This window comes from Bufo gargarizans, chromosome 1 (assembly GCF_014858855.1).
Source record: "Bufo gargarizans isolate SCDJY-AF-19 chromosome 1, ASM1485885v1, whole genome shotgun sequence".
NCBI classification, from domain to species: Eukaryota; Metazoa; Chordata; class Amphibia; order Anura; family Bufonidae; genus Bufo; species Bufo gargarizans.
The window spans coordinates 257,335,386-257,362,478 of NC_058080.1; the positions used below are offsets into that span (position 1 = coordinate 257,335,386).

The 27,093-nt window shown below is 42.2% G+C and overlaps 1 protein-coding gene across 4 annotated transcripts in view; it reads left to right on the top strand.

Annotated features, from left to right (window-relative positions):
* Positions 1-22,779, top strand: part of GSTCD (glutathione S-transferase C-terminal domain containing) — a 217,070-nt gene extending 194,291 nt beyond the window's left edge. For all 4 annotated transcript variants that reach the window (XM_044302546.1, XM_044302529.1, XM_044302557.1 and 1 more), the window contains 4 exons: positions 10,904-11,037; positions 11,627-11,657; positions 21,682-21,751; positions 22,552-22,779. In XM_044302546.1, the coding sequence (XP_044158481.1) occupies positions 10,904-11,037; positions 11,627-11,657; positions 21,682-21,751; positions 22,552-22,688 (372 nt within the window). In that variant the 3' untranslated portion in view covers positions 22,689-22,779. The remainder of the gene's footprint in view (positions 1-10,903; positions 11,038-11,626; positions 11,658-21,681; positions 21,752-22,551) is intronic.
* Positions 22,780-27,093: the final 4,314 nt, after the last annotated feature.

Sequence of the window (27,093 nt, forward strand, 5' to 3'; positions counted from 1 at the left end):
GGGCATGGCTCCCTACCACTAGCGAAATCAGCTAGACATGAAATAGCATATAGTGCAAATGGGGGGGGGGGGGATATATATATGAAGGCAAGAATACAAATGGTCCCATTCCATTGACCATAAATAAAAACAAATCTTCCCTCTTTATCAGTTCTATGCGCCAGTGGAATGAAGTCCATATTTTTGTGAATATATACACTTACTCCCCGTGAGCTGGCGGAGAAATAAGAGTGATATTCATATTTTGCCCAGTTCCTTCTAGGGATCGACCGATCTTGATTTTTTAGGGCCGATACCGATAATTTGTGAACTTTCAGGCCGATAGCCGATAATTTATACCGATATTCAGGGAATTTTTATTTTTGAAAAAAAAATAAAAAATTCCCACAAATCTGCTGAAAATTAATGTTTATTGTTAATGTGTAGTTTTTTTTTTTGTAAATCTTTCTTTTTCATTTATACTTAATATTTTGGTGTTTTATTTTTGTACCTTTTTTTTTTTTTTTTTTTACTAACTTTTAGCCCCCTTAGGGACTAGAACCCTTGTCCTTTTCACCCTGATAGAGATCTATCAGGGTGAATAGGAGGTCACACTGTCCCTGCTGCTCTGTGCTTTGTGCACACAGCAGCATGGAGCTTACCATGGCAGCCAGGGCTTCAATAGCGTCCTGGCTTCCATGGTAACCGATCAGAGCCCCAGCATTACACTGCTGGGGCTCCGATCGGAGGAGGAGGGGGGAGGGGATCCTGTGGAGGGGCGCACTGCGCCATAAATGCTTAATACTGGGGGGGCTTGGGGGGGGAGGCGCACTGCGCCGCCAATGCTTAATACTGGGGGGGGGGGGCGCACTGCACCACCAATTTCTAATACTGGGGATTGGGGTGCACTGCACCACCAATGAAGATTAAAGGGGTTGAGAAGTTATATTTCTTGATGACCTGGCACCCCCTCCGATCAGCTGTTTGAAGAGGAGACTCGCACGGTGTCAGCCCTGCCTCCTCTTCACTGTTTACCTTCTAGCCGTTGCATCTGCAGTGGTGAGCAGGTGTAATTACACCCAAGCCTTCCTATTGAAATGAATGGGAAGGCTTGGGTGTAATTACACCTGCTCACCACTGCAGATGCAACGGCTAGAAGGTAAACAGTGAAGAGGAGGCAGCGCTGACACCGTGCGAGTCTCCTCTTCAAACAGCTGATCAGAGGGGGTGCCGGGTGTCGGACCCCCGCCGATCTGATATTGATGACCTATCCTGGGGATAGGTCATCAATAAATATAACTTGGACAACCCCTCTCTCATTTATTCATATACAGGAGGACGGGAGCTGGCTGCAGAATCACATAGCCGGCTCCCGACCTCTATGAGCAGTAGCTGCGATCCGCGGCACCTGAGGGGTTAACTACCGCAGATCGCAGCTACCGCTCATAGAGGCCGGGAGCCGGCAATGTGATCCTGCAGCTCCCGCCTCCTGTATATGAATAAATGAGAGATTAAGCTTCATTGGTGGCGCAGTGGCCATAGCTCCTCCCCTCCTCTTGTCCCCTGTCCTTTCATTGGCGGCAGCGGCAGCAGCACAGGGGGAGGAGACACTGCTTCCTTCTCCCCTGTGCTGCTAAGGGGAACACGGAGAGCGCTGTCAGCAGCGCGATCTGTGTTCCCCATACGCTATCGGAATATCGGCAAAATAAATGCCAATACCGATAGCGTTCAAAATCCTGAATATCGGCCGATAATATCGGTAAATCCGATAATCGGTCGATCCCTAGTTCCTTCTAAGGATTTCCTGTTTGTCCAAAGAGCCATGAGTTTCAATTAATGCGACTATTGCTGGTAAATGTCTGCAAACTAGATCAAACACTATACGCCTTTTTGTTCTATCCGCCAGCCCGCGGACATTCCAAACTAAGTAATTTAGACATAGACATCGCCTCCTTTATCTCCTGAGAGGAGACCTGTAAATCCTTAATTCTACCCCTCATTTTACTCATTTCATCTTTTATTAGGGAGATATCAGATTGTACTGAAGAGATCTTGGTAGACAAGTCTCCAAACGAGTCATTAGATTGGGCAACAGCTGCCAAAATCTCTACCAGTTTTCTATCTATCATCTCAATTTTATCTATCTCCCCCTTTCTTTTACCCTCGTCCATCTTCTCCCGTGGATTCCCTACAATATCTTGCTCCCCAGGGTCCTATGCACCAGTCTCGTTTTATGTGGTGGGGATTTTAAAAATTTGTCAAGCTTTGTAATTGGACTATTTGAGCCCCCACCCATAGGAGAGACTATCCCGATAGATTTCTGGTTTTGTATTTTTGCCGGCATTATGTGGGGAGGGAGCTAGAAGTGGGGGAAGAGACCTTATCAATTTGCGGAAGGGACTTTATCAATTCGAAATTTCTAAGATAACACACTTCTCAAAAAGTACTATATAAATAAAGTGTCTGATGCGCTCTCTATTTGAGGGAGGACCCCCATTAGGAATATGCCCCTTCGATTCTTAGCTTTTTTCCTCCTCTTATCTTCCTTCCCTTTTTTCCTTTCCCCCCCCCCTTTTTTCTTTTCCTTTCCTTTCCTCCTTTCTCTTCCCCTCCCCTTCCCTCACCCTTTTTTCTTTTCTTCCTCTCCTCCTTCCCCTCTCCCCCCTTTTCCCTCCCCCTCCTTCTCTCTGCCCTAGTTCTTAATATATACTTTTGGTGCAAGTATATAAGCTGATCAAGAACCTTCACAAAAAAAATAAAAAATCTAAGAAAAGGGAAAAGACAGACAAAGCCAAAATACAATTATGTGCTACTTAAGCCAAAACGGACAGACCAAGCTGCCCCAAGAGCTATCCCCAATGCCAGCAACGGCAACAATGTTCACATCAAAGAAAATCCCCATATCGAAGATTGCAACGTCACAATGGCGGCTGTCCCAAATCCCAGTGGCTCAAGCCGGACAAAGCAAGGCCTAGTCCTCCGCAAAAAAATTATAATAATTGTGTTTATTCACAAGAAAAATTCACCGTAGGTAGCAACTGGGGTCTTCAGGGTATGTCGGAGTATTTAGGTGATCTACAAACGGATGCATGGACCAGCAACATTCCAGGTATAGCAGCAAGACAGTTTTTAGTACATAACAGACACCAAAAAAAAACATCAAAAATGCAGAGGCTTTCCCAGGCCAGTATTTTAAACAAGGCAGGTTGTTTTACTCACTAATGCGCCAGTGTGCTAAAGCGCTAGAGCTGTCTGATTTGATTGACAGGGCCAGGCAGTGGCAAAGCAGCTGTATCTGCCGATTAGGCTACATGCACACGACCGTGCCATTTTTAAAGGTGCATAATCCCTGTATTCTGTAGGTTGTTCTTTTTAAAAATTTCTAGCTTAAAATCCAATTTTTGGTCTTTCCAGTTCTGGTGCTTTTATGAAGATATGTGCATATACATTAGATTTAGGTATTTGTGGTATGTATGAACTCAACACACATTGAACATTGATTTTTAGGAAGTTTAGTCCTTAAACCTTTCTTCTTCATCACACTTTTACCCACTAATATGAACGTTTCTGCAATTTTTATGAAAATGGGCAATCTGACAATGGGCCAGATATTAACGTTCAGAAAATAAATAGGTATTGAAGGTAAGATTTTTTATTTTGTAATTTACGTTTACTTGTGTATGTTTTATTTGTATATGTCAATAGTTCAAAAAATGTCCTGGCTACCAGAAATGCCATATGTCCAAAAAAATATATAAAAACTGGCAGCTAAAAGAAATCGATAACATCACTAGGTTTCTTTCAGTACCTAAGCTATGGTTTATGTTTTTTATGTTATTTTTTTCTTTCTCTCAGTTATCTGTGTATTCATGCATTTAAATAAGTTAATTGCTGTCAGAAAAATTAGGTAATGTGAATTTATTTTCCATGTTGCAATATGATGAGTAAAGTGTACTGACTATATATTCATTTGGTATATTCGCAAAAAGTAAATCCAATAATGTTGCCAATAAAGTGGTTATTTATTACATTGACTTCATTGCTGCTGTAGTGATAGGGATTAATGGAATGCCCTTGAACGCGTTTCTGAGAGTTAGGCCGAATGCACACTATACGAGTGTATTACTGTAGTCCAGCGGCGGCATAGCAACCAATGACGCCGTGCGCCCCTGCTCTCAACAGGATGCCAGGCCGTGTTACCACGGACCGCTCTCGGCCACGGAACACGGCCGTGTGCATTCGGCCTTATACTTGGGATTTTGGGTAAAACAAATACTGCATAATCCACATCGTTAGTTGTTACCTAGTTCACTAAGGAACTTTCTTGAAGATTATGCCAAAAGTGATAATGCCATGTGTTATTCACATCAAGGGACTCATCGCTAAAAAGTACTGAAGTGAATTTCCACCTCTGAACACAAATTTTTAATGGTCACTGTACTTTCACACAACTTTGCATAAATCAATAATACAGGCAAAATTAAGAAACTTTGTAATATATCAGAGAAAATGCCTTGTTCTTTAGTTATCAACTCCCCTACCCACCCACAAACACAAACTTTCTTTCTGTAATTTGTGAGAAATCTGTCATGTTAAAACCAAGATGGGCTGCCTGCTCCCTAAAGGATCAAATTACGTTATTCTTTTAAAGTTTATGAAGAGGAGGCGGGAGAATCAGAGACAGCACAGGCTTGATTCAGCAGCTAAGACTAAGTTTTAGACCTCACACCAGTCACATTAGTACTGTTCAGTACTTTTCTATAAAGTTCTCTGTGGTGCTTCTGAATAAGTAAGCGAGAGTTAGGGACTAAAATCGCCTTCTTTCTTCCTATGTATTATATGGGCAGACATGATGAGCCGCTAGTCTCCAACCACCAGCACAGAGACAATTGAGAATTAGAAATGTAGCATGCAAAGGAGAAATCTGCTGAAAAATACTTGATATTGGTCATAAAATGGTCAGATATAGTGTTATCACCCATGTATACACACATGAACAGCTTACTTTGCAAAGTTACCGTGAATATTAGGTATGCTTTAAATTATCAAACAGGTTGATACAGGTCTACAATGTGGATCCTTAAAGGACTGCAACCAGTTTATCACAGGCTAGCTTGGGGTCTAAGGGATAACCTTGTTTTACCTTTAATCATCACAAGGAGGTGTGGTCTTCACTGCAGGGTGATCCCCGGGATGTGATACCCAGAATAGTCACTAGTTGACTGCTGGATGCAACAGCAGTGATAGAACTCAAGCATGGAGACAGGACTGAAATTGGGATCAAAACCCAGAGATCAGGACCAGAGCATGGTTAGACACAGCTGTATCAGAACTAGGAGGTCAGAGAGCAACCAGAGTCCAGGGGACAAGACATAAACATGATCTAGGAAGAGGCCAAGTTGGAAACAGTAATGAGAGAGCGAAAGAGGCCGGGAGCATGACCAGGACAACAAACCAGAAACAAGGCTGTTTAAGGCAGTATCAACAGGAGCCAGAAGGGACTGGAACCAGGACTGTTCTGCGCAGAGGCTCTTGCTTGCTTATATAGGCCACCATGGTAACTGGACACCCTATCGAGTAACATATTTGGTGAGCCCTTCCAAAAAAACTCTACCCCACAAGAGGACAATGTGGAATATAGCAAAATCAGCAGTCAATTTATCACATAGGTTCTGAATTCTGAACTGATTCATTGCTTAACATGTTTTTGAGTGGTCATAACTTTGCTTTTCTGATACATAACTCCAAAACCCCTACAAATACAAATTGCTAAATGATAAAATTCTGGTTGCTTGCAGCGACTGTCACGAACTATGGATCCGACCGCTCCGGATCCCACAGCTGTGACGTAGTGGTCTGTGACGGAGTCTGTGCACACACAGAGACCTCACGTGACAGGGGTATTACCATTCGGCTAGCACCCCCCACTACACTTCGGTAACTGCCACCACGTGGGTTCCCGGTCCACGAGCCGACTATCCGGGTAATTCACTATCGCACAGATCAGTGGATGAACCGGATATCACTTACTGACCAACCGCAGTCAATCACCCCCAGCTACAATTCCTAAATGCAATTTAACTAACTACCTGGTAACGTCTCTTCAAAGGCAAGGTACGTTGTTCAGCAGCTTAGAATATGGAAGACTTGGCTATTTAGATTTTATAATCTTTAATAAGCGGTAAAAAGCAGTGCATACAAATCTAATGAAAATGACTATAAATCTACAGAATAATAATAACAATATAAATAATCACGACAGTTCAAATGAAAGGGAAAAAGATGAAAGAATACATAGTTTCTCTGGAGGGTTTCAGATGGTCGTTCATATGTCCTTTTTGAATCCTTGCAAACCCCTTTTCAGTATGTATCAGGGGAGACCCTCAAAGTTCTTCTGATACAGGGATATGCCGTCAATGTCCAATTAAGTGTCTGGTGATGTTCCATGGGTCTCTCTCCTCTGTCCTTGTGCACAGATTTTTATGAACTCTCCCATGGGCAGGAGACTTACTCCTGTCAGCCAATGTCAGCAGAGTAACTGTGAAGCCTAGGGATGGCCCCCAAGTGTTTTATGACCCCATCAAAGTTCAGTTCCTACAATGAGGATTATACTTAAGCTCGTATCTCCTTGATACATCGGCATATTTTTATACAGAATACATATTTGCAATCCTTATTTATTTACCTACAGAATGAGACCACACACGGTAATGCTGGGACCTGTAGTTCTTCTACCACCCATAGGTCAGCTAAGGAATCACATCCTCTAGTCATATTTGATACCCAATTAACCACAATACTCTGTAGAGCCTGGATCTGGTGTCAGAAAGGGCATAAGTTGATTCATAAATGAAATATGAAAGTGGACTGGTTTTACGCCCAGAGCTAATTAAGGGGCTATTAGCTCTCCTCAAACCAGACCTGGAAATTAATGACGTCACGCTCCAGCCAGGCTTGACAGCGAGCTGATCTTATCTTAAGGGACAGGATGAGCTGGGCCTGGTATGGCCTTTATGACCTTTATTGCTGGCCTTACAGAGTAGTGGTAATAAAAGTGTCCATCTATATCATAGGTAACCCAGGCTTCAAGAAGATGAGAGTTCACTGTTTTTTTTTACATAGGCCAGAAGCATATAAGATGGCTACCCAGAGGAATTATGTATGTATGTAGGCACAGCGACCACTAGAGGGAGCTTACTGCATACTGTTACGCATTCAATTGAGGCTACTTTCACACTAGCGTTTTCGTTTTCCGGTATTGAGATCCGTCATAGGGGCTCAATACCGGAAAAAAAACTTCAGTTTTGTCCCCATTCATTGTCATCAGGGACAGAACTGAACAGAACGGAATGCTCCAAAATGCATTCTGTTCCTTTTAGTTGCGTTCCCAGACCTGAGAGCAAACCGCAATATGTTGTAGTTTGCTTTCCGTCCTGGGATGCGGAACAAGACGGATCCGGCATGACCCCTAATGCAAGTCAATGGGGACAGATCCATTTTCTCTGCCACAATAGAAAACAGATCCGTCCTCCATTGACCTTCAATGGAGTTCATGACGGAACCGTCTTGGCAATGTAAAAGATAATACAACCGGATCCGTTCATAGCGGATGCAGATGGTTGTATTATCAGTAATGGAAGCGTTTTTGCTGAACCCTGCCGGATCCAGCGTGTGAAAGTAGGCTAACACCAACCTGTTATGCTCCCTCTAGTGGCAACTCCAGGCAGACCGTACGTTATCTCTTATTTCTATGTCTATTCTGAAGCTATATATCAGAAAAAGCATCTGTGACATCTATAAATAATATGTTAATGAATTCATCAGCACAAAATCTTGGACGTAAAAACAACATGATGACAAAAGGAGAAGGTTAATTTTATAGTAAACCTCATCCTTTAGGCAATTGTAAGTGATGAAGATTAAGTAAATATCATTTGTCTTAATATGCTTTTTTGCTTCAACCAGAGATAAGTGGAGATGGAGGTTCACTTTAAAGTAAACCTCATCCTTTAGGAAATCATATGTTATGAAGAATAAGTAAATGTAATTTGTCTTAATATGCCTTCTTGCTTTAACCAGAGCGGAGTGGAGGTGGATGTTCATTTTAAAGTAAACCTCATCCTTTAGAAAATCATATGATGAAGAATAAGTAACTGTAATTTGTCTTAGTATGCCTTGTTGCTTTAATCAGAGCTGAGTTCAATTTTTACCGCATTCAGCCAGCTTGACTTTTATTTTCTGCCAGTGCTACACTACTCAGGGCCAGTAGTCCCAGTGTGGGCTTCATGGGGTCATCGCTCTAAGAGACGATTTTCACATGAATATATACTTAAGAGATGCATAAAAGTGAGCGGAATAAACCATTTTTTCCTTGTGCATTTTGGCCCACAATACAGCTTGTGAAATTGAACCATGTTGCAGGCTGTATACTTTAAGGTGAAGTTTATTGCCCCAGTTCTTCTGCGGGAAAAAAATGTAGTTCTACGGGGGAGAATTATCATGTCCCTTACGCCAAAAAGGTGGCTTTAAAAAGTCACAAGCTGTGTGTTCTTTGTGGCTTTTTGGAGAAAAAAGCCACAAGTGCCTCTTTTTCTGCCACTTTTCCAAAAGGGAGCATGGCAAGAGCAGGAAAAGGTCCTGGCCAACAGCCGAGACAAATTTATCATTTACACCAGTTTTCTGGGGCAAATGAAGCCAGAAATGTATGGCTGTTTAGGAGGATGCACCTAATTAATGAGGAGGCCTGTGCCTCATCATAAATGTGGTGCATCAGATATCAGGACCATAGAATTTTATGGACCAATGTCAGACAATGTTTTCTGTATGCCGAATTACCATATATCAGCATTTTTTAAACAGTCCAGTAATATGCATGAAATCTGTATTCAGAAATAATGCGATGGGGGTGCCTAATATGGCTGAGACCTGATATGTTCTAAAAGCGTCTTGAGCGCCTTCATTATAATTTTGGTGATCAGTATTGTATTTTCCTCATATGTGGAGTGAATGAACTAAATAGACAATTTGAGGAGTATATAAACCATTGTAAAGCAGAAGAAACATGTATTTTGTACACACTATTCCGTTTGCAACAAGATGTCAGTGTGGAATTTTTCATGGTTTTGAGGCTGAACTTGGGTAAACAATGTACCAGATGAGCGAGTCTCGAAGATGTCGGAGGAATGCTGACCTATAGTGTGCTGTTAGCCAGTGATGAAAGCAATCTGCCATGACCTATTCTCCCACAATGCTATATACACCAGTTATGTGCTAGTGCACTATCATCATCCAGGCAGTTATGACCTTTGACTATTACACCTCCTCCTTCAAAAAGCAATTGTTTTACAAGGAATTGGTCCTCCCCAGATCATGACCATTCATCATAATATCTGAAGAAGCCTTGCTTACTTTCTGCATTCCTGGAGCTACATTGCTTAGTGCAGCCCTCCAGTAATTTTATGCCGAGTATCTTTTAATATACTTTATTATAATATTATATTTAAATAGTTATTTTGTAATGACAGCTGCCGAAATGACTGGAAATGCTCAGCGGTGTTCACATTGCTACCACCCAGTGCGCATGTGGCCTGTTGTGTGCTTTTCACTGGGGAATGTGAATACGGGACTAACACATAATTCATTAACATAAAGCCAGAGAAGAGGGGAGTAAAAACATTTCTACATACCTGCATGTTGCTTCTGTGGCTGGGTGACAAAATGGCTTCTCTGTAAGTTTTCAAAATGGCTGCCTATGTTTGCAATTTCCTTTCTCCAGAAAGAAGAGCAGTTCTGGACCACAAACTGCTCCTGTTAGAAGGAAAATACTATTCTAAGAGTCTGTATACTGCATAGTATGTGTTTTTCACAATGGGGGTCAATGTCTGACGTGTGCCACTACAGTGGTAGATATTAGAGGTGTCGGGGAATAACTCTGAAAGATGATATGAACAGATCCTAAGAAAAGAGGAAGTACTAGAATCACACATTTCTTTGCATCAAAAGAAGGAACAAATGAGGTCATTTATCAAACTGGTGTAAAGGAGAACTGGCTTAGTTGCCCATAGCAACCAATCAGATTCCACCTTTAATTTTTGACAGCTCCTTAGGAAAATGAAAGGTGGAATCTGATAGGTTGCTATGGGCAACTAAGCCAGTTCTCCTTTACACCAGTTTGATAATTTACCATTTCCAATTTACCATGCCTTTAGTTGTGATATGTTTCCCACCTAATCCAGAACTATTTAACCACCTGCAAAAGAGACCCCCCCCCCCCCTCATGAAACATAGACGGATTACATTGCCACATTACCTGTCCGAAAAAATTTAATAATGATGTTATTTTATAGTTATAAACTAGTCATTAGTATTTCAATACAGCAGTGTTGACATTATAGGAAAAGGGTTCTCGGTCTATTATAGAGGAAAGTGACGTTTTTATGGATAAGTCTTCGGTATTTGGGTCTGGCCTTGTAAATTAGGAACACTTGGCATTTATAGCCTCAGTCTGCTTGCAGGGATTAGTATATATGAGAAAGCTATTGTTATTTTCTCTGTTCCGTCCTCGTCTAAGCTCCCTTGAAAGCTCTCCCGTCAGTCTTATTCATCAGTAAAAATAATTCACCATTGAAAGTGTGTGTATCCCAGATGAAAGAGGAGGGGACTGCCGGAGCATGGTTAGCCATTATTGGCAAACTGGTAGTATTCCGAGCATCTCCAGATTAATGCAGGTAACAAACAGTCTTTTACCTATGACGAGCTAAAAACCACACTTGTGACATCTGGCTTATCAGTTATGTGGTAGACCTTGTTAATGGAATTATTTTATGGTGTTTTCCAGAAGCATTTGTCATGTGATACATAATTTCTCTTTCCTGCTATGTGCTGTAATTCTGTGTACTGATCTCCCTGGACGTGTCCTTTGTAGGTAGCACTACATGCATGTGGAGTGGCAACAGATATGGTGATAGAGCACTGCATCATTGCTAGAGCGGCATTCGTCATCTGCCCCTGCTGCTATGGTTTTATCCAGAATACAGTCAAGACCACGTTTCCACGAAGGTAAAAAAAAAAAAAAACTATCTCCGCTAAAGGGGTTCTCTGGGATTTTCGTATTAATGGCCTATCCTCTGGATAGGTCATCAATATCTGATTGGTGGAGGTCCCTCTCCAGACACCCCCAATATTTATGACCTATCCTAAGTCAGTTAAATCTCTTCATTTTGCTAGAGGGAAAAACAAGTTACCTGATAATTTTGCACACCTTGATTTAGGGTCTTGATCTCCTTAGGCTACACCATCCCTCATTACACAAATACACATCACCTGATATGCTTCAATCCAATAAGTGGAAAGTCTGCATACAAATGATGATATGGTGAAAATACTCACTTGCCTAATAATTGTCCACACAGTGTATAGTGATGCCATGTTGCTTGTGTGTAGTATATGATTGTCAGCTTTGGATCTGTCAGCATTTTATAGCGCGTCATAAATGCCGATTAGATTAGTTGCCGTGTCGTGGGGTACCGAATCAGAGAACCTAAACTGGTAAAATCATGTTCATGATTAATAGACTCTTTATACTATCATATTGTAATAGTTGGGTTTATTAATCCTATCTCTAACTTTCTTATCTTCTTGACTGCAGTTGCCGCTTCCAGAATGTACTATCTTACAAGGTAATTTTCTATCATTACATTTTCATTGTGATTGTAGTCTGATTTTTGTATCTCACATGTTTGTATATTGGTACTGTACGGTACATACAATAGAGTTATATTGCAGTATAGAACCCCGTTTATTAAACATTTTACAGCTCTTTGTCATGAAAACTTAGTGGTTCAATGGAAATAATACCGAAAATACTTAATAGTGCTTTATTATAAATACATTCATAAATACCCTTCATTTGTTATAATGACTTAGAAATAAAATGGCCGCCGTCCTATTAGTACATACAAAACCTGTCCTAATCACACATGAGGACAAGTTACTTCACAACACTGAGCTAAAGAACTACCTCATCCTCCTCTCTGCTCTGCTTGTCAGGGATTATGATCCTGAATACAGATGATAAGATCTTCAGCTCAATTTCTGTGGGAATGAGGAGACATGAAGTACAGAGAGGATGGACAGGACAGACTGCAGTAATGGAGACTGCATACAAGTGCTCCTGCTCATTAGTCTCACCCCACCCTCCTCTCTGTACTTTGTCTCCTCATGAACTCCATTCCTACAGAGATTCAGCTGAAGTTCTTTTCAGCTGTATTCAGGATCATGTTCCCTGACAAGTAGAAGAGGAGGATGATGCATCTCTTTAGCTGAAGTAACTTGTCCTGCTGTGTGATTAGGACAGGTTTTATGTGTACTATTAGGACGGCAGCCATTTTATTTCCCCTGATGATTGCTTCCTAGACAAAAATGGGTTGTTATAACTAATGAAAAGTATTTGGGAATATATTTATAATAAAGTAGTATTTAAGTATTTTCAGTAATTGTTCTCTAATAATTTACAGAGAACCCCTTTAAAGGAGTTTTCTCATGATGAAAATTTATCACTGGTGTTAAGCGAACTTGTGGTTTCAAGTTCGCGTACAAGGTTCGGGTTCAGGACTATAAATTATGGTCTGCGGAATCCATAACTGAGTTTTTAGATAATCCAAACCTGAACCGGATAAACGTCTGATGGCAAAGACCAGATAGATAATTAGAACGGGCTTCCCGAGTTCCTTGTCTTTCCTCATTTCACTATATAGCACTCAGCCATTTCCATCGGCCCCATAAACATTGCATTGAGGAGCACCACACCACACAGGCCAGATTGTGGGGGATCAGAAGTGAATGGAGTGGTGAACCGATATAGGCACTAGTGCTTCCTTCAGAGAGGGAACCCTTGTTCTTGGGATTGCGGGAGCTCCCAGTGGTCATACCCTCCATAAAACCAATATTTATTGCCTATCTTGTGAATGGGGGATACAAAATTTTCATTTTAATAGAGAGGAAACAAATATATGTCCCTGTGTGTAGATCCATCTTTCGATGTGGAAGAAGGCCGAAAATGTAAAAAAAAATCTGATGTAGTTGATTGACTGTTGTAGTTCGTGTAGGTCCACAGACAACACAAGGGAAGCTTAATGAACAGAAGTCCTCCCTGGACATATCATTAATGAAACAATATACTCTCAAAGCATACTTCTGGCTAATCCCTTTAAGCAGTGTGGGAGGTTTATTTTCCTGTAGGGTCACCGACCTCCTGGCTAATTAATTCTCAGACGAGGCACTCTTTAGTCAGATTAAGCTATTTTGTTGTTGTCTTGGTAAGTCAGCCAGGTCATATTCTCACAGCTAATGCTCATATGATTTGTGTCTGAAACGTGCATGTTGCCAAGTATTTGCAGCCCAGTCCTAAAGAGCAGCACTCCCGCGCAGATGCTTCGGGACCAGAGCAGCTCTAAAGCTACCATTGCTGGTGAAGAGGTGCTTTATAGAGGAACCAAAGCTCCAGGGCTGAAATGTACAGTGCGGAGCACTGGATCAGATGCAGACTAAATCACTGCCTTCACTGGATCTGTCTGCTTTCGTAAATACTAGTATTCTGGAGCATCTCATTTTAAACAGTCTGTGGTGTGCTGTTCCTCTGTTATTCCTCCTAAACATATAAATAAATAGGCAGTTTGGTTTACCAGTTGGTAATGTGTCCCTGTACACTGCCCAGTCAGTTCTGCTAGTGCCAGGTTGTCTAGGGACATGCTCTTTGACAAGACGAATAATAACAGCCAGTTGCCAATTTATTTATATGGTGTAGGAAGGGTAACAGAGGAACAGTGCAACATAGGGTTGTAGGAAGCATGCTCCAGAATGGCTATTACATGGGGAATGCAAGTAGTTACTAAGGGCACTTTCACACCAGCGTTATTCCTTTCCGGCGCTGGGTCCCGTCCTAGGGGTCTATATCGGAAAAGAACTGATCAGTTTTATTCTAATGCATTCTGAATGGAGAGCAATCCGTTCAGGATGCATCAGGATGTCTTCAGTTCAGTCTTTTTGACTGTTCAGGACGGAGATAATACCGCAGCATGCTACGGTTTTGTCTCTGTTTAAAATTCCGGAACACTTGCCGGAATGTCGGATCCAGCATTTTTTCCCATTAAACTGCATTAATGCCGGATCCAGCCCGAGTGTTCTGGCACAACGGTTTCAGCATTGCGATCTGCGTATGCTCAGACCACAAAAAATGTGAAAAAAATAAATGCCGGATCCGTTTTTTCTGGATGACTGACACCGGAGAGACGGATCCGGCATTTCAATGCATTTGTCATACGGATCAGGATCCTGATCTGGACCTGTTAGTTAAAGTGCAGAGCACATGGTAGTTTCAGAGAGAGCAATGCCCCCGTTGCTCCTAGTGGCTCATTTACATATAATAAAACATCATCTTTCTCAGTAATGCGGGTACATATGGACATGGGACCAACACAGATGTCTTCAGCTGCCAAGGGCACATGGAACAGGTCAGCCAGTGTCACGGGTACAAATCTGCTGACCGATGGCCTTTAATGTAGAATTCCATTACATGCACAAACTGAACTGTACTTTATGAAGTTTACGAATCTGAAATCCTCAGAGGAGTTTTGAGTTGGGCCACTGTTTATAAGGGACAAACCTCAGTCTTGTGAAAGTTCTGTGCTGCTGTGGATCTCTGGAGAGCTCTGCCTTTGAAATGAATAGGACTGTGAAAATATGTGCTATTCGTTCTGACAATGAAGTCCCAGGTGGTCCCACCAAGGACGTCTTTTCACACGACATCATATCATGCACATGAGCTGTATTATGTAATATATATAAATGGCCTCCTTTTGTGGAGGAGCAAGTGTTCCTTATATGTGAGAGTTGTACTGTAAAGTGCTGGATATATTGGCTTAATATGTCAAGCCACAATGTACTGAACGTCAGTCGCTTTACATGACTCAGGCCTCATGCACACGACCATGTATTTTTCGGTTCGCAACTTACGGATTCACAATATATGGATACCGTACGTGTTGCATCAGCCTTTTTTTTTTTTGGCGGATTCATTGACTTTATTATGTCTGCCGTCCCCATTTTGCGGCCAAATGTAGGACATATTCTGTCTATTTGCGGAATGGACATACAGATGCAGAAAGCACACAGATCATCTATGTGTTTTTCACATCTGTATGTCCGTTCCACAATGCGGACCACTGACCCATTGAAGTCGATGGGTCCTCTAAAAAATGCGGACAGCAGACAGACCGCATCCAGTATTTTGAGGATCCATGATTTGTGGACCGGAATTGATCTGTGTGATCATCACAGATTGTCATCCATTGCAAGTAAACAATTAAGGTTCCTACTGAATGACAGCAAGCAGAGATCTTGAAAGTCATGAGGAACGATACAAAAAGTATAAATATAAAATTATATAACAAATATAAGCATGTGAAATGCTTGCAATTATAGAAACAGTCTGTTGGGAGATCGCTTTTGCAGGCTATTCCTTGTCCTGTGCCAACCACTGGCTGACTAACAAGCTGTGTTCCCTCCTTTCTTTGTACACTACTCACAAAAAGTTAGGGATATTTGGCTTTCGGGTGAAGTTTATGAGAAATATTTATGATAAAAAGTTCATGCTACAGTGATATTATATCATGAAAGTAGGGCATGTAAGTAGAAGCATGCAATGGTGATTTCCTCATCCCAAACAATGTATTGAAACATCCCAACAAAAAATTTAAATGTCTCAATAACTTGTCATGTGGCCTTGAGCATCAATTACAGTTTGACAACAATGTCTCATGCTGTTCACAAGTCAACTTAGGCTACTTTCACACTTGGGTTCGGTGCAGATCCGTCTGGTATCTGCACAGACGGATCCGCACCTATAATGCAAACGATGGTATCCGTTTAGTGCGGATCCGTCTGCATAACAGCTTTTTCAGATCTGAGTTTTCACGATCGTGAAAACTCAGATCCGACAGTATATTCTAACACAGAGGCGTTCGCATGGTGATGGGGACGCTTCAAGTGTACATGACTGTGTACATACCTGGCACCACCCGATCTCTTACAGGTTGCTGTGATCCGCACAATTAACCCCTCAGGTGCCTGATCGGGTGCTGCCAGGCAGCAAGGGCCAGACCTCCCTCCCCAGTATTAAAAGCATTGGTGGCCAGTGCGTCCCCCCCCCCCAGTATTAAAAGGGTTTTGGTTTGGGTGTCTGTCTCCTTAGCGGAATGGACGCGGAACTGAGCCAAACTGATGCATTCTGAATGGATCCACATCCATTCAGAATGCATTGGGGATGTACGGATCCGTTTGGGGACGCTTGTGAGAGCCTTCAAACGGATCTCACAAGCGGAACCCCAAACGCAAGTGTGAAAGCAGCCTTATTGTCTGCTGAGGCATGGCATCCCAATCTTCTTGAAGGGCGGCCCTCAGGTCATTGAGGTTCTGGGGTACAGAGTTACGAGCCTCTACACGGCGACTCAGCTGATTCGGTTTTAAATGGGATTCAGGTCTGGAGAAAGTGCAGGCCACTCCATTTGAGGTACCCCAGTCTCCAGCAGCCATTCCCTAATGATGCGACCTCGATGAGCTGGCGCATTGTCATCCATTAAGATTAAATTAGGCCTGTGTTGTTCTTGCAGCGGCACAATGACTGGATTAATGATGCTATTCAAGTAGTATAGGCTTGTCACTGTACCATTCACAAAGTGTAGGGCAGTTCTGTATTGACTAGACTCATCTGCCCACACTGTAACACCACCATCACCAAAAGCTCGTCTGGTGACAAAAGTGCTCCTTCGCAGCCATCATTTCTGCTCAGCATGAATCAAATTTCATCAGTGAACAGCACTGAGGCCCACTGGTCCCTCATCCAGCATAGATGCTCCCTGGCCCATGCAAGACGATCACGCCTGTGCCTGGTGGTGTGATCAGGTACCCTTGCAGGTCATCTAGCACACAGACCATGCTGATGTAAACGTTTTCTATTGGCCTGACGTGACACATGGGTGTCTCTCACCTCCCTTAAATGTGCCTGGAGTTGTGTGGCATTCATCATCCGGTTCCGCAGGACATTGTTCACAATGAAACGGTCATCAGTGTGGGATATGGCCAAAGGACGTCCACTTCTATGCCTTTCTGTGACTCTTCCTGTCTCTCTGTATCTCAATTGCAACCTGCTGATGACACTCTGTGACACTCTAAGCTCAGTGGCCACTTCTGTTTGAGAACATTGTGCTTGAAGCCTCGCAATGGCGAGGTACTGTTGATCAATTTATGCCTTGATAATTGGCCAAAGACCCAATATTTAAGGCTATAGCCAGGCCTTGTCTCCCTGGCTGGACAAGCAGATTTAGGTGTTGTCTTGGTCTCATAATGTCAAAATGTGAACAGCATGATGAGGAGGACTGTTTAAATACCAATTTTAATTGAATCAGGAAACTTATTGGGGGATTCACGGATCAAACACTTTTTGCCATTAAGCTCTTTGTTAGAGAACAGCAAGTTGTGCAAAAAGTACTGAAGCATTGCACAGTTGGACATGTGCATTTAAAAGTTTAGAGAAGTTAAATACTTCTAAAGAAAATACTTTAAGGGAACCTGTCACCAGTTTTATGGTGTCCTAACCATGGGCAACATAAATAAGTGACTGATTCTCTAAGCAAAATGCTGGGTCACTTTCTTTAATTGACCCAGTCAATTTGCCAACATCTTGTATTGAAAAGCTCCAGCTGATAATGATGAGTCATGAATATTCATGAGCTCCTGACTCTCCCTGCCCACCTGCTGCTGAATGACAGTTTGTTTCCATAGGAATCAGCAGCAGGTGGGCGGGGGAGTGGCTATAGCTCTGAATTAAATATACGCTGGACTCAATGACATCACGCCGGACTCGAATCAGCTCATTAGCATGCGGCATCTTTGTGTGTATATTATGAGGTAACCATCTGTCACACCAGTAAGTGAATACATCTAAGGTACTTTTTAGTAGTTAATGATTGTATATAATTAGTTAGATTATAATCAAATATCCACATGACAGGTTCCCTTTAAATATTATTTGATAATAAATATATTCTTAAATACCTTTCATTATTTATAATGGCTCGTTTTGTCCCAAACAAAATGGCCACTATCCCATTAGTTTACACAAAACCTGTCCTGATCACACATGATCAGGACAAGTTAGTTAACAACACTAAGGTAAAGAGCTGCCTCATCCTCCTCTCTACTTGTAAGGTATTATGATCCTGAATACAGATGATAAGAACTTTAGATAAATCTCTGGGGAATTTAGCTCATGAGGAGACATGAAGTACAGAGAGAATAAACAGAACAGACTGTGGTAATGTGGGTCTGTGGTAATGGAGACTGTAAACAAGTGCTGCTGCTCATTAGCCACACCTCACCCTCCTCTCATGTCTCCTCATCATCTCCATTCCCACAGAGATTCACATGTATTCAGGAGCACGATTCCTGACAAGCAGAGCAGAGAGGAGGATGAGGCAGCACTATGGCTCATTGTGGTGAAGTAACTTGTCCTCCTGTGTGATTAGGACAGGTTTTGTGTGTACTGATTGGACGGCAGCCATTTTATTTCTCCTAATGATTGCTTCCTAGACAAAACAAGTCATTCTAAGTAATGAAAGGAATTGGTGAATATATTTATTATAAAATAATATTTAAGTATTTTCATTTTTTTTTTTTATTCCTGGAGTACCCCTTTAAGTGTACCTGTAAAGGTTAGAGTGCATTTTAGGCTACTTTCACACTTGCGTTCAGAGCGGATCCGTCTGGGGTCTGCCCAGACGGATCCGCTCATATAATGCAGACGGTGGATCCGTTCAGAAAGGATCCGTCTGCATTATATTGTAGAAAAAATTCTAAGTGTGAAAGTAGCTTCAGACGGATCCGTCCAGACTCTACATTGAAAGTCAATGGGGGACGGATCCGTTTGAAAATTGAGCCATATAGTGTCAAATTCAAACGGATCCGTCCCCATTGACTTACATTGTAAGTCTGGACGGATCCGCACGCCTCCGCACGGCCAGACGGACACCCGAACGCTGCAAGCTGCGTTCAGGTGTCCGCCTGCTGAGCGGAGCGGAGGCCAAACGCTGCCAGACTGATGCATTCTGAGCGGATCCGCGTCCACTCAGAATGCATTAGGGCCGTACGGATGCGTTCGGGGCCGCTTGGGAGAGCCTTCAAACGGAACTCACAAGCGGATCCCCGAACGCAAGTGTGAAAGTAGCCTTAGATTCATCCTGAAATTTCACCCACAAGCCAAATATCCATACTAAACAAGTTCTGCAGCAGTTGAGGTACATATTATAAGAAATAATGTACTCCTACTATAAATTCTGAAGAATTATATACCCAAGTTCCATGACCTGCATACATGAAGTCAGTTTGATGCTTTTATATGACCAAAAAATTCCTGTAATTTTCCTGTTGACGTGTAATATTCTTATAAGTTACGGTGGTAGGGACAGTATCCCATATATGAACTTAACTCGCAAGTTTACCGCAAAAAAATCTAAAACTGCAGGGGGCGCCGTAAACGCGCTGCAACTCCTTTCATTTTTATGGCTACCCTGCTACACTGTGTTACTTGGTCACGTGACAGCGGCCAGGATTGCCATGTAGCCCTGGCCTTAAGGTCCAAGTTGTAACTGTGGCCAACTTTTCTTCCTTTCAATCTCCGGTCTGTGAAAGTAAAGACGTTTTTATTTGCAGAGTTTAGACTAGTCACATTCCTCTTTTATTCTGTGTATTGCTCGGCCCCAGAAGCCATTTAATAAGAATGTGAGGAGGATATGTGTTTGCACAGGCTGCAGGAAAGAATGCTTCAATTTACAGACTCAAGTGCTGCTAGAGACGTGTGGTACTTTTAATAGGTCTATTTATGGACTTAGCCTTGATAATTGGCGGAAGGCCCAATATTCAAGGCTATAGCCAGGCATTGTCTCCCTGGCTGGACAAGCAGATTTAGTCCTCTTCTCCATTAATTATCTTAGCTAAATCCCACTTTGATGGAGTTACACAGTTTAAAGATTTTCCTTTATCACTGCTCTGAAAGCCAATACTTCAAAAGTGGAGTGCGTCTAGAAATTCACATCTCTGCTTAATTGGGCTGCATGGAAAAATAAATAGGTTTTAAGTTAAAGTACCCAAGAGTAACAAGACCTGGTATCTTCTCTTAATATTGTGTGTAATGTACGTATTCCGTATTCAGCACAAACGCTAATATTTTTCACTACTTTTGAGATAAATGATGAGACAGAGCACTGTATTTTGGTATAAAGAAATAATGCTTTTGTACATCCAGTAAAGGCCGCTTTACATTACATCTGGTTCATGAAGGACTATTGGATTTCTTACTGAAAGACCTGCTGCCAGTGGTCATGTTGTGGTGGACCTAGTAGCTAATTTTACTATAAATATACAGTATATCAAATTTTTACACTTTGTTGACTACGCTATGAGTTTTGATAATGTTTGTTTGTTACTCATATCTTCTGCTACAAAGGCTATGCAATGTCAAGAAGGTATATTTCAGGAGCTGCTAGGGGGGTCTACAGATTGTAACCATACAAAGATATGTATTTCAGTATAGTAAGGTTAGTTTCACACTAGCGGCAGGACGGATCCGACAGGCTGTTCACCATGTCGGATCCGTCCTGCGGCTATTTCGCCGTGCCCGCGGACCGCCGCTCCGTCCCCATTGACTACAATGGGGACGGGGGCGGAGCTCCGGCGCAGCACGGCGCTGCACGGAGAAAGGCCGCCGGACTAAAATTACTGCATGTCAGGCTTTTTAGTCCGGCGGCTTTCTCCGTGCAGCGCCGTGCTGCGCCGGAGCTCCGCCCCCGTCCCCATTGTAGTCAATGGGGACGGAGCGGCGGTCCGCGGGCACGGCGAAATAGCCGCAGGACGGATCCGACATGGTGAACAGCCTGTCGGATCCGTCCTGCCGCAAGTGTGAAAGTAGCCTAAGAGGATGCATAGAAAACTAAAAGTGCTAAACCATTCATTCATAACTAGTGTTGAGCGAACTTTTGGTTTCAAGTTCGGCATACAAGGTTCGGGTTATCTAAGAGTTCCGTTATGGATTCCGCTACAGCGGATCATAAGTTATGGTCCCTGGTAGCAGTATTCATGACGGAATTCTTAGATAACCTGAACCCGAACCTTGTACGCCGAACTTGAAACCACAAGTTCACTCAACACTATTCATAACATCTAATTTATATAAGGCACCAGACATGCCAGAGCTGTGTGCAGGGGCTGGACAGAGGCATGGGGAGTCCCATGTGGTTTCATACTACATACAGTTGGGTGCTGTATGAGTGTGAACATACTAGCAATACGGGATGCAATGGAGGATGTTGAAGTACAGTAGAGGCCTATGGACTCCTGGGTGTACAAACTGGTAATGGCCTCTGTTTGTGGAAAGTCAACATATTTTACCTGTATAGGGAACCAAGCTGTGTTTTGTACTTTCCACAGTTGCACAAACTTTTCGCCACCTTTTTGCAATGTCCAGAGTGGACCCTTGCAGTGATAAAATAGTGAATTCTTCTTTAAGACTTACCTTTCTATACATTTTTTGTGTACATACTGTATATGTCTTATGCCTCCATGACTGAGAAGATGTTCTTTTCTTATTTTCAGGAGCACATGGTGCTGTGTAGATTTGCAGATCAGACAGCTGTCCAGCTTCCTCCGGAGCGGAGGCTGATAGGTATGCATTGCATGTGCTATGCTGCTTACTTGTAGTATGCATGATCCCTGTTTGTAGTATTTGAAGAACACTTAAGTAAACATTCTGGCTATTCAAATATCATTACACACGTACAGACTAAATGCTCAGCAAATTAGCGTGTGCGCACAGGGGCTTTAGATTTCAGTTACTAGTTGGAATTACCAGTCATGGTCTAAAGTTAAATCTACCAAGTACATACTTACATGCATGACATTAGAGGAAGCAGGATTTATGGGACATTGTCTCCAACTCATACTTGGGCCAAGAGCCAGCTGTTCTCCCATTCCACCTTCTGTCTGTAAGATACATGACAGTCTATGACCTTACTGAGATTCTCAAAACTGTTAAAGAGGTTGCCCCATAACAACAAAATATTCTCTATCCACAGGAGGGGAGATAAGTGGTTGATATGCATGCGTCACGTGTCTACCACTCCTTTCAAACAGGTAACACGGACGTCACATTGTAATCATCAGCAGGGCCCCTATTAGTTAGACCTTCTAAGATCAGACATTTCTCCTGGATCCTGTGGATAGGGGATAAGTTGTCATGGGACAATCCCTTTAAGTAAGTAAACATATTCTGGGAAGAATACTGTGTCTCGTGAAGACCCACTATAGAACAGCACAGAGAGGGTCTATAGATCCTTAATAGTGTGAATATCATACCATATCTAAGTGATTTTACTCATTTGCCAGTATAAAGTATAGCTTTTTTGAGACTATGAGTGTAAAGAAGCATTTGCTTGTTATAAATGGTTTTAATTTGTTCTTTTGCAGGGAAGAACTGCATGGGTTTGGTTGACCTGGATCGAGCTTGGGCTGCTGAGCAATATGGCTATAAAGCCCAAGTGATCTCAATGGAACCAGAAAGTTGCTCACCCAAAAATAATTTTATTGTTGGCTCTCCAATTTAGTTATTTTTTTATTATCTTTTTTATATATACTGGCCACATGGCAATTTTTTATGATTACATCCCAGTAGAATAAAATCATCAAATATGGTAATTTAATTTGTATGTCTTTTTAGTTTCTCAAATGTGAAATTTTGTAATGAAATTTGAACATCCTAGAGGTTTTCTTTTTCCTCTGTTTACAAAGTCTCCTCTCATCTGGAGTCTGAAAGTGTTCTGCCGATCGTGCACAGGAGTGAATAGGGCTAGTCTGTAATCCCAAGGAGTAGGTGGGTTGCTGAGATTGGTACCTGAGGGGGACATCTGTGCGTAGCAGTACTATAAATGATGTCATCTTTGATAGCTCTGGTATAGATTTTGTACTGTGGGTCAAGTTTTTTTTTATGTTATGTGAATGAGCAATATATAAGTGTTTCTGTGGCACCCCAGATGTTGACTATTGCTCTAGGGAAGCAGCTTCTTGTACTATAAAAATAATTAGGGAAATGGCTTCTGAAAGTTTAGTGTAACTAGACCAGTCTGCTCAACCGGGTCAAGTGTTGGTCCATGGGTGTATACTTGGCTATGCGACTGGATAAGAGGGGCACACCTACATCTAATTCACACCGACCACTGACTAGTATATAAAAAATGTATTAAATATACTAAATATATATATGGTACCTAATTGATCACTCTAAAATGCACATAATACAAATAAAAATGCAAATTAAAATACAGCCATGCTAAGGGTTAATATATTCATAGACTAGAAACTCAGTAGTGAATGTCTCTTACGATAGAGTCTCAGCCTATAAGGTAATAGATACAGTCTCTGTATTGGTCCGCGGTTTGTCTGCGATTCTTTCGGTATAAGGAGAGATAGATGTATTGTCCTTTACGTTTAATTGCACATATTCCTATTCACAGTTGTGGCTTTATCTCACAGTTATAGCTTCGCTAGTGCGCTGTGATAAGATATGACAGGTTACTCACTGTTTTAGAAGCGGTGGAGTGTTCGAATTATTGCGCTTAGCGTGGCGTCCCACGTGTTCTCAGCGCAGATGATCGTACCTCCGGTCAGCTTTATAGTGAGTAATGAACTTGCACAGAAAGAAACAGTCTGTTTAAATGCCGTCCGTGGAGAATCAGACCCTACTTGAGATTTTCTGTAGCTTGATGTCTCTTTTACAGAGCAAGGCAGGACTTTCGTTTCTTTACGAAATTGTTGCAGATTCAATAGGGATGCGCAGATGATATGCTGCGGTTTCCTTCTTTCTGTAGAGACTTGTATACACCATACGCGTTTCGGAGTTAACACGACTCCTTCCTCGGTGGTCCAAAAATATGGGGGATTCAGCCCACACAACCCCTAGCAGGGTGCAGATTGCTATGGCGAAATACAGATACAAACGCAAAAACACAAAATGCAATCGCACTCTGCAACCAGCACTCTGCCCTGCCTTTATGCTGGATGTATACTTGGCTATACCATGCTGCTACCAGTGCGCCCCCATGTACTGAGTAATCAGCATTTATTAATAAGACTTACATGGTTATGAAACTCAGCTAAACTATGGTTTATTACAATACTACACTTGCCAGGGGATGATTTTGTTGTATATTTTACCTTAAGTGAACCTGAGAAATACCCATTTTCTACAGCCCCATAGCACGCTTATTAAGCTATATTTCTAGAATAGTGTTAATAATCTCTGGCTATATGCAATGTAATGAAGATCATTTGGCCTTCGCTCACCCTCGCCTTAGGATGGTATCCACACCCGCAATCTGTATTTCGTGACACAGCCTAAAGGCAGATATTATGCACAGTCTGTCAGCTTGCCAAATCTCCCGCATATAAATCATGAGTTATTACTGCTATGCATATGAGAATATTGTACAAATCAATTGCCCCAGGCACAGAGGGTTTATTATTAATACCTGGAGTTAATAATTAGTTTTATTTCTTCATAAATAAGAATTAGTCAGTTTGAGCTCATGCTATTATTGAATAAAGAGTACACAGTTTTATCATTAGAAGATGGAGGAGTGTCCACTCTGTATAACACACATACTTTATATTTAAAGGATTTCTAGTCATTCAGGGACAGACTGAGAACTTAAAGTGGCCCTGGAAAAAAAAAACTAAAAGTGACCCCAGATTGACTCCAGGTCCAGATTGACTGAAGGGGGGACAACACAAATAGGCAGGCCCAACAGAAGTAGGTGAAGGCCAGCAGTACCTTAGTACAGAGCACAGTACCACCCAGCAGAACCAAATACCACAGTACAGCATAAAATACCGGCACCTGCATTACAGTATTCAACTCTCTCTCCTGACGGGGATAGTGTTAAATTTAGGAGGTCACCTGTGGATACCAACCAGGTGCATAAGTACCTGATGCTCCTAGCATTAATTAATGCTGAGAGCACCAGATCCTTATGTACACAGGTGATAGCTGTGAGGCGGGCTGGGCGGCCCCCAGGGCATTGGCCAGTAGGGTCTATGGCAATGTGAGGATTTTGTCCCTGTTTCCAGGCTGTAGGGCAATAATATAATTAGGTAAATAAACTTTTAGTAAAAATCCAAACAGCCAAGATGAGGTCTAATAAGAAGATTCAAACTCCTGGTCCATTGTTGTCTTTACCAAACCTCCATTGCGTCTGATGGATATATGCACATATATTGTCCAAATGAATCTAAAATAAAAATTCTGCCATTCTGTGTATGATCTATTTTCCCATGGTCACAGACTTCAAACATACCAGATCTTGCAGTTGTTTATTACTCTGCTTCTTCTGTTCCCCTTGCTTACCTAACCTACAGATGAGAGAAGAGGGAACATAAGCAGTGAAATAACATGGAGTATCACACTACACAGGGGTTGTCTCTAACCATAAGTAAGTACCCAGAAGTCGGAGCATGAGTCGTCACATTGGAACAATAAAGAAAATAGTTTCAAACATTCACATGCCTTTAATAAAACAGCTTAAAAGGGTTGTCTCATCTGAGACATTGGTGGCATATCGCTATGCCACCAGTGTCAGATAGGGGCGGAACCTAGAGATGGTCCACCAAAGTGAACGTGAGTGAGGGAGCAAGTGGGGCTTCAGTTCTATCCCCTTCTATGGGACTGCCAGAGATAGCAGTGGGACCCGCATCTGACATTTGTGGCATATGCTATTGATATGCCACCAATGTCTCAGATGAAACAACTGCTTTAAAGGGTGGATAGTACAGCAAAACTAAGGCTGCCTGTTTTGTTGGACCATGATAACCCTGTCCTTATTTTATAAAAGGGCTTTCAGACGTCATAAAGGTCCATCTCTGGGATACCCCTATGTGTGGGACAACTGAGACCCATCATGTCCATGCAGTACACAGATGGGACGTTCACTTGAATGTCCAGCATGTAACATTACATTTTTTCTGCTGTAGAGGAGTTAGTGGCTGCCTTTAGCTTTTCTCAGTTATGATAACTGGGAGGTAGAGAAGCCCGTCCTTATGAGACAGCCATTTAATGATGGTGCACACTATATAGATGACATCTATGCATCATTAGCATTTTCTATAACTCCCATATGCATATGAATTGGGAACAGCCACGCATGTACGGTCTACTCTGTGCTGACAACCATGACTAAACCACCCCAGTCTTGGGATCACAGCACAGCACATACTCATTTTTACCATGCTGTAGAGAATACAAGTTTTTTTTATTCTGGAGAAAGCACTGAAACACAGTTACTAAAGAGAACCTGTTACTGCGACATACAGTGCAATTCATATGCAGCATGTTATAGAGAAGGAGCTGAGAAGACTGATAAATACGTTTTATGGGAAAAGATTCAGCAAAAAATGTATTTATTTAAATCTGCACTTTCTGAGCTCAGTTATACACAGGGTGCACCTTATCAGTGATTGAGAGCATTCTCTGTGTTTGTATGCATTGAATGGTGTCAGACACTGATACGATGGCCCATGTGTACAACTGAGATCAGAAAGAAGACATTTAAATATATATTATGAGTTTTGCTGACTCTTTTCCACAAATGTTCTTCAATTATATAGTTAAAAGGTTAAAACTGAAAGTATTGCCCCTTTAAAGTGTGATGAGGGAGGCGTTGTAGAGAGTGATGAGGAACAAGTGAATTTACTAAGGCTACTTTCACTCTAGCGTTCGGGGCTCCGCTTGTGAGTTCCGTTTGAAGGCTCTCACAAGCGGCCCAGAACGCATCCGTACGACCCTAATGCATTCTGAGTGGATGCGGATCCGCTCAGAATGCATCAGTCTGGCACCGTCTGTCCTCCGCTCCGCTCAGCAGGCGTACACCCGAACACTACTTGCAGCGTTCGGGTGTCCGCCTGGCCATGCGGAGGCAAACGGATCCGTCCAGACTTACAATGTAAGTCAATGGGGACGGA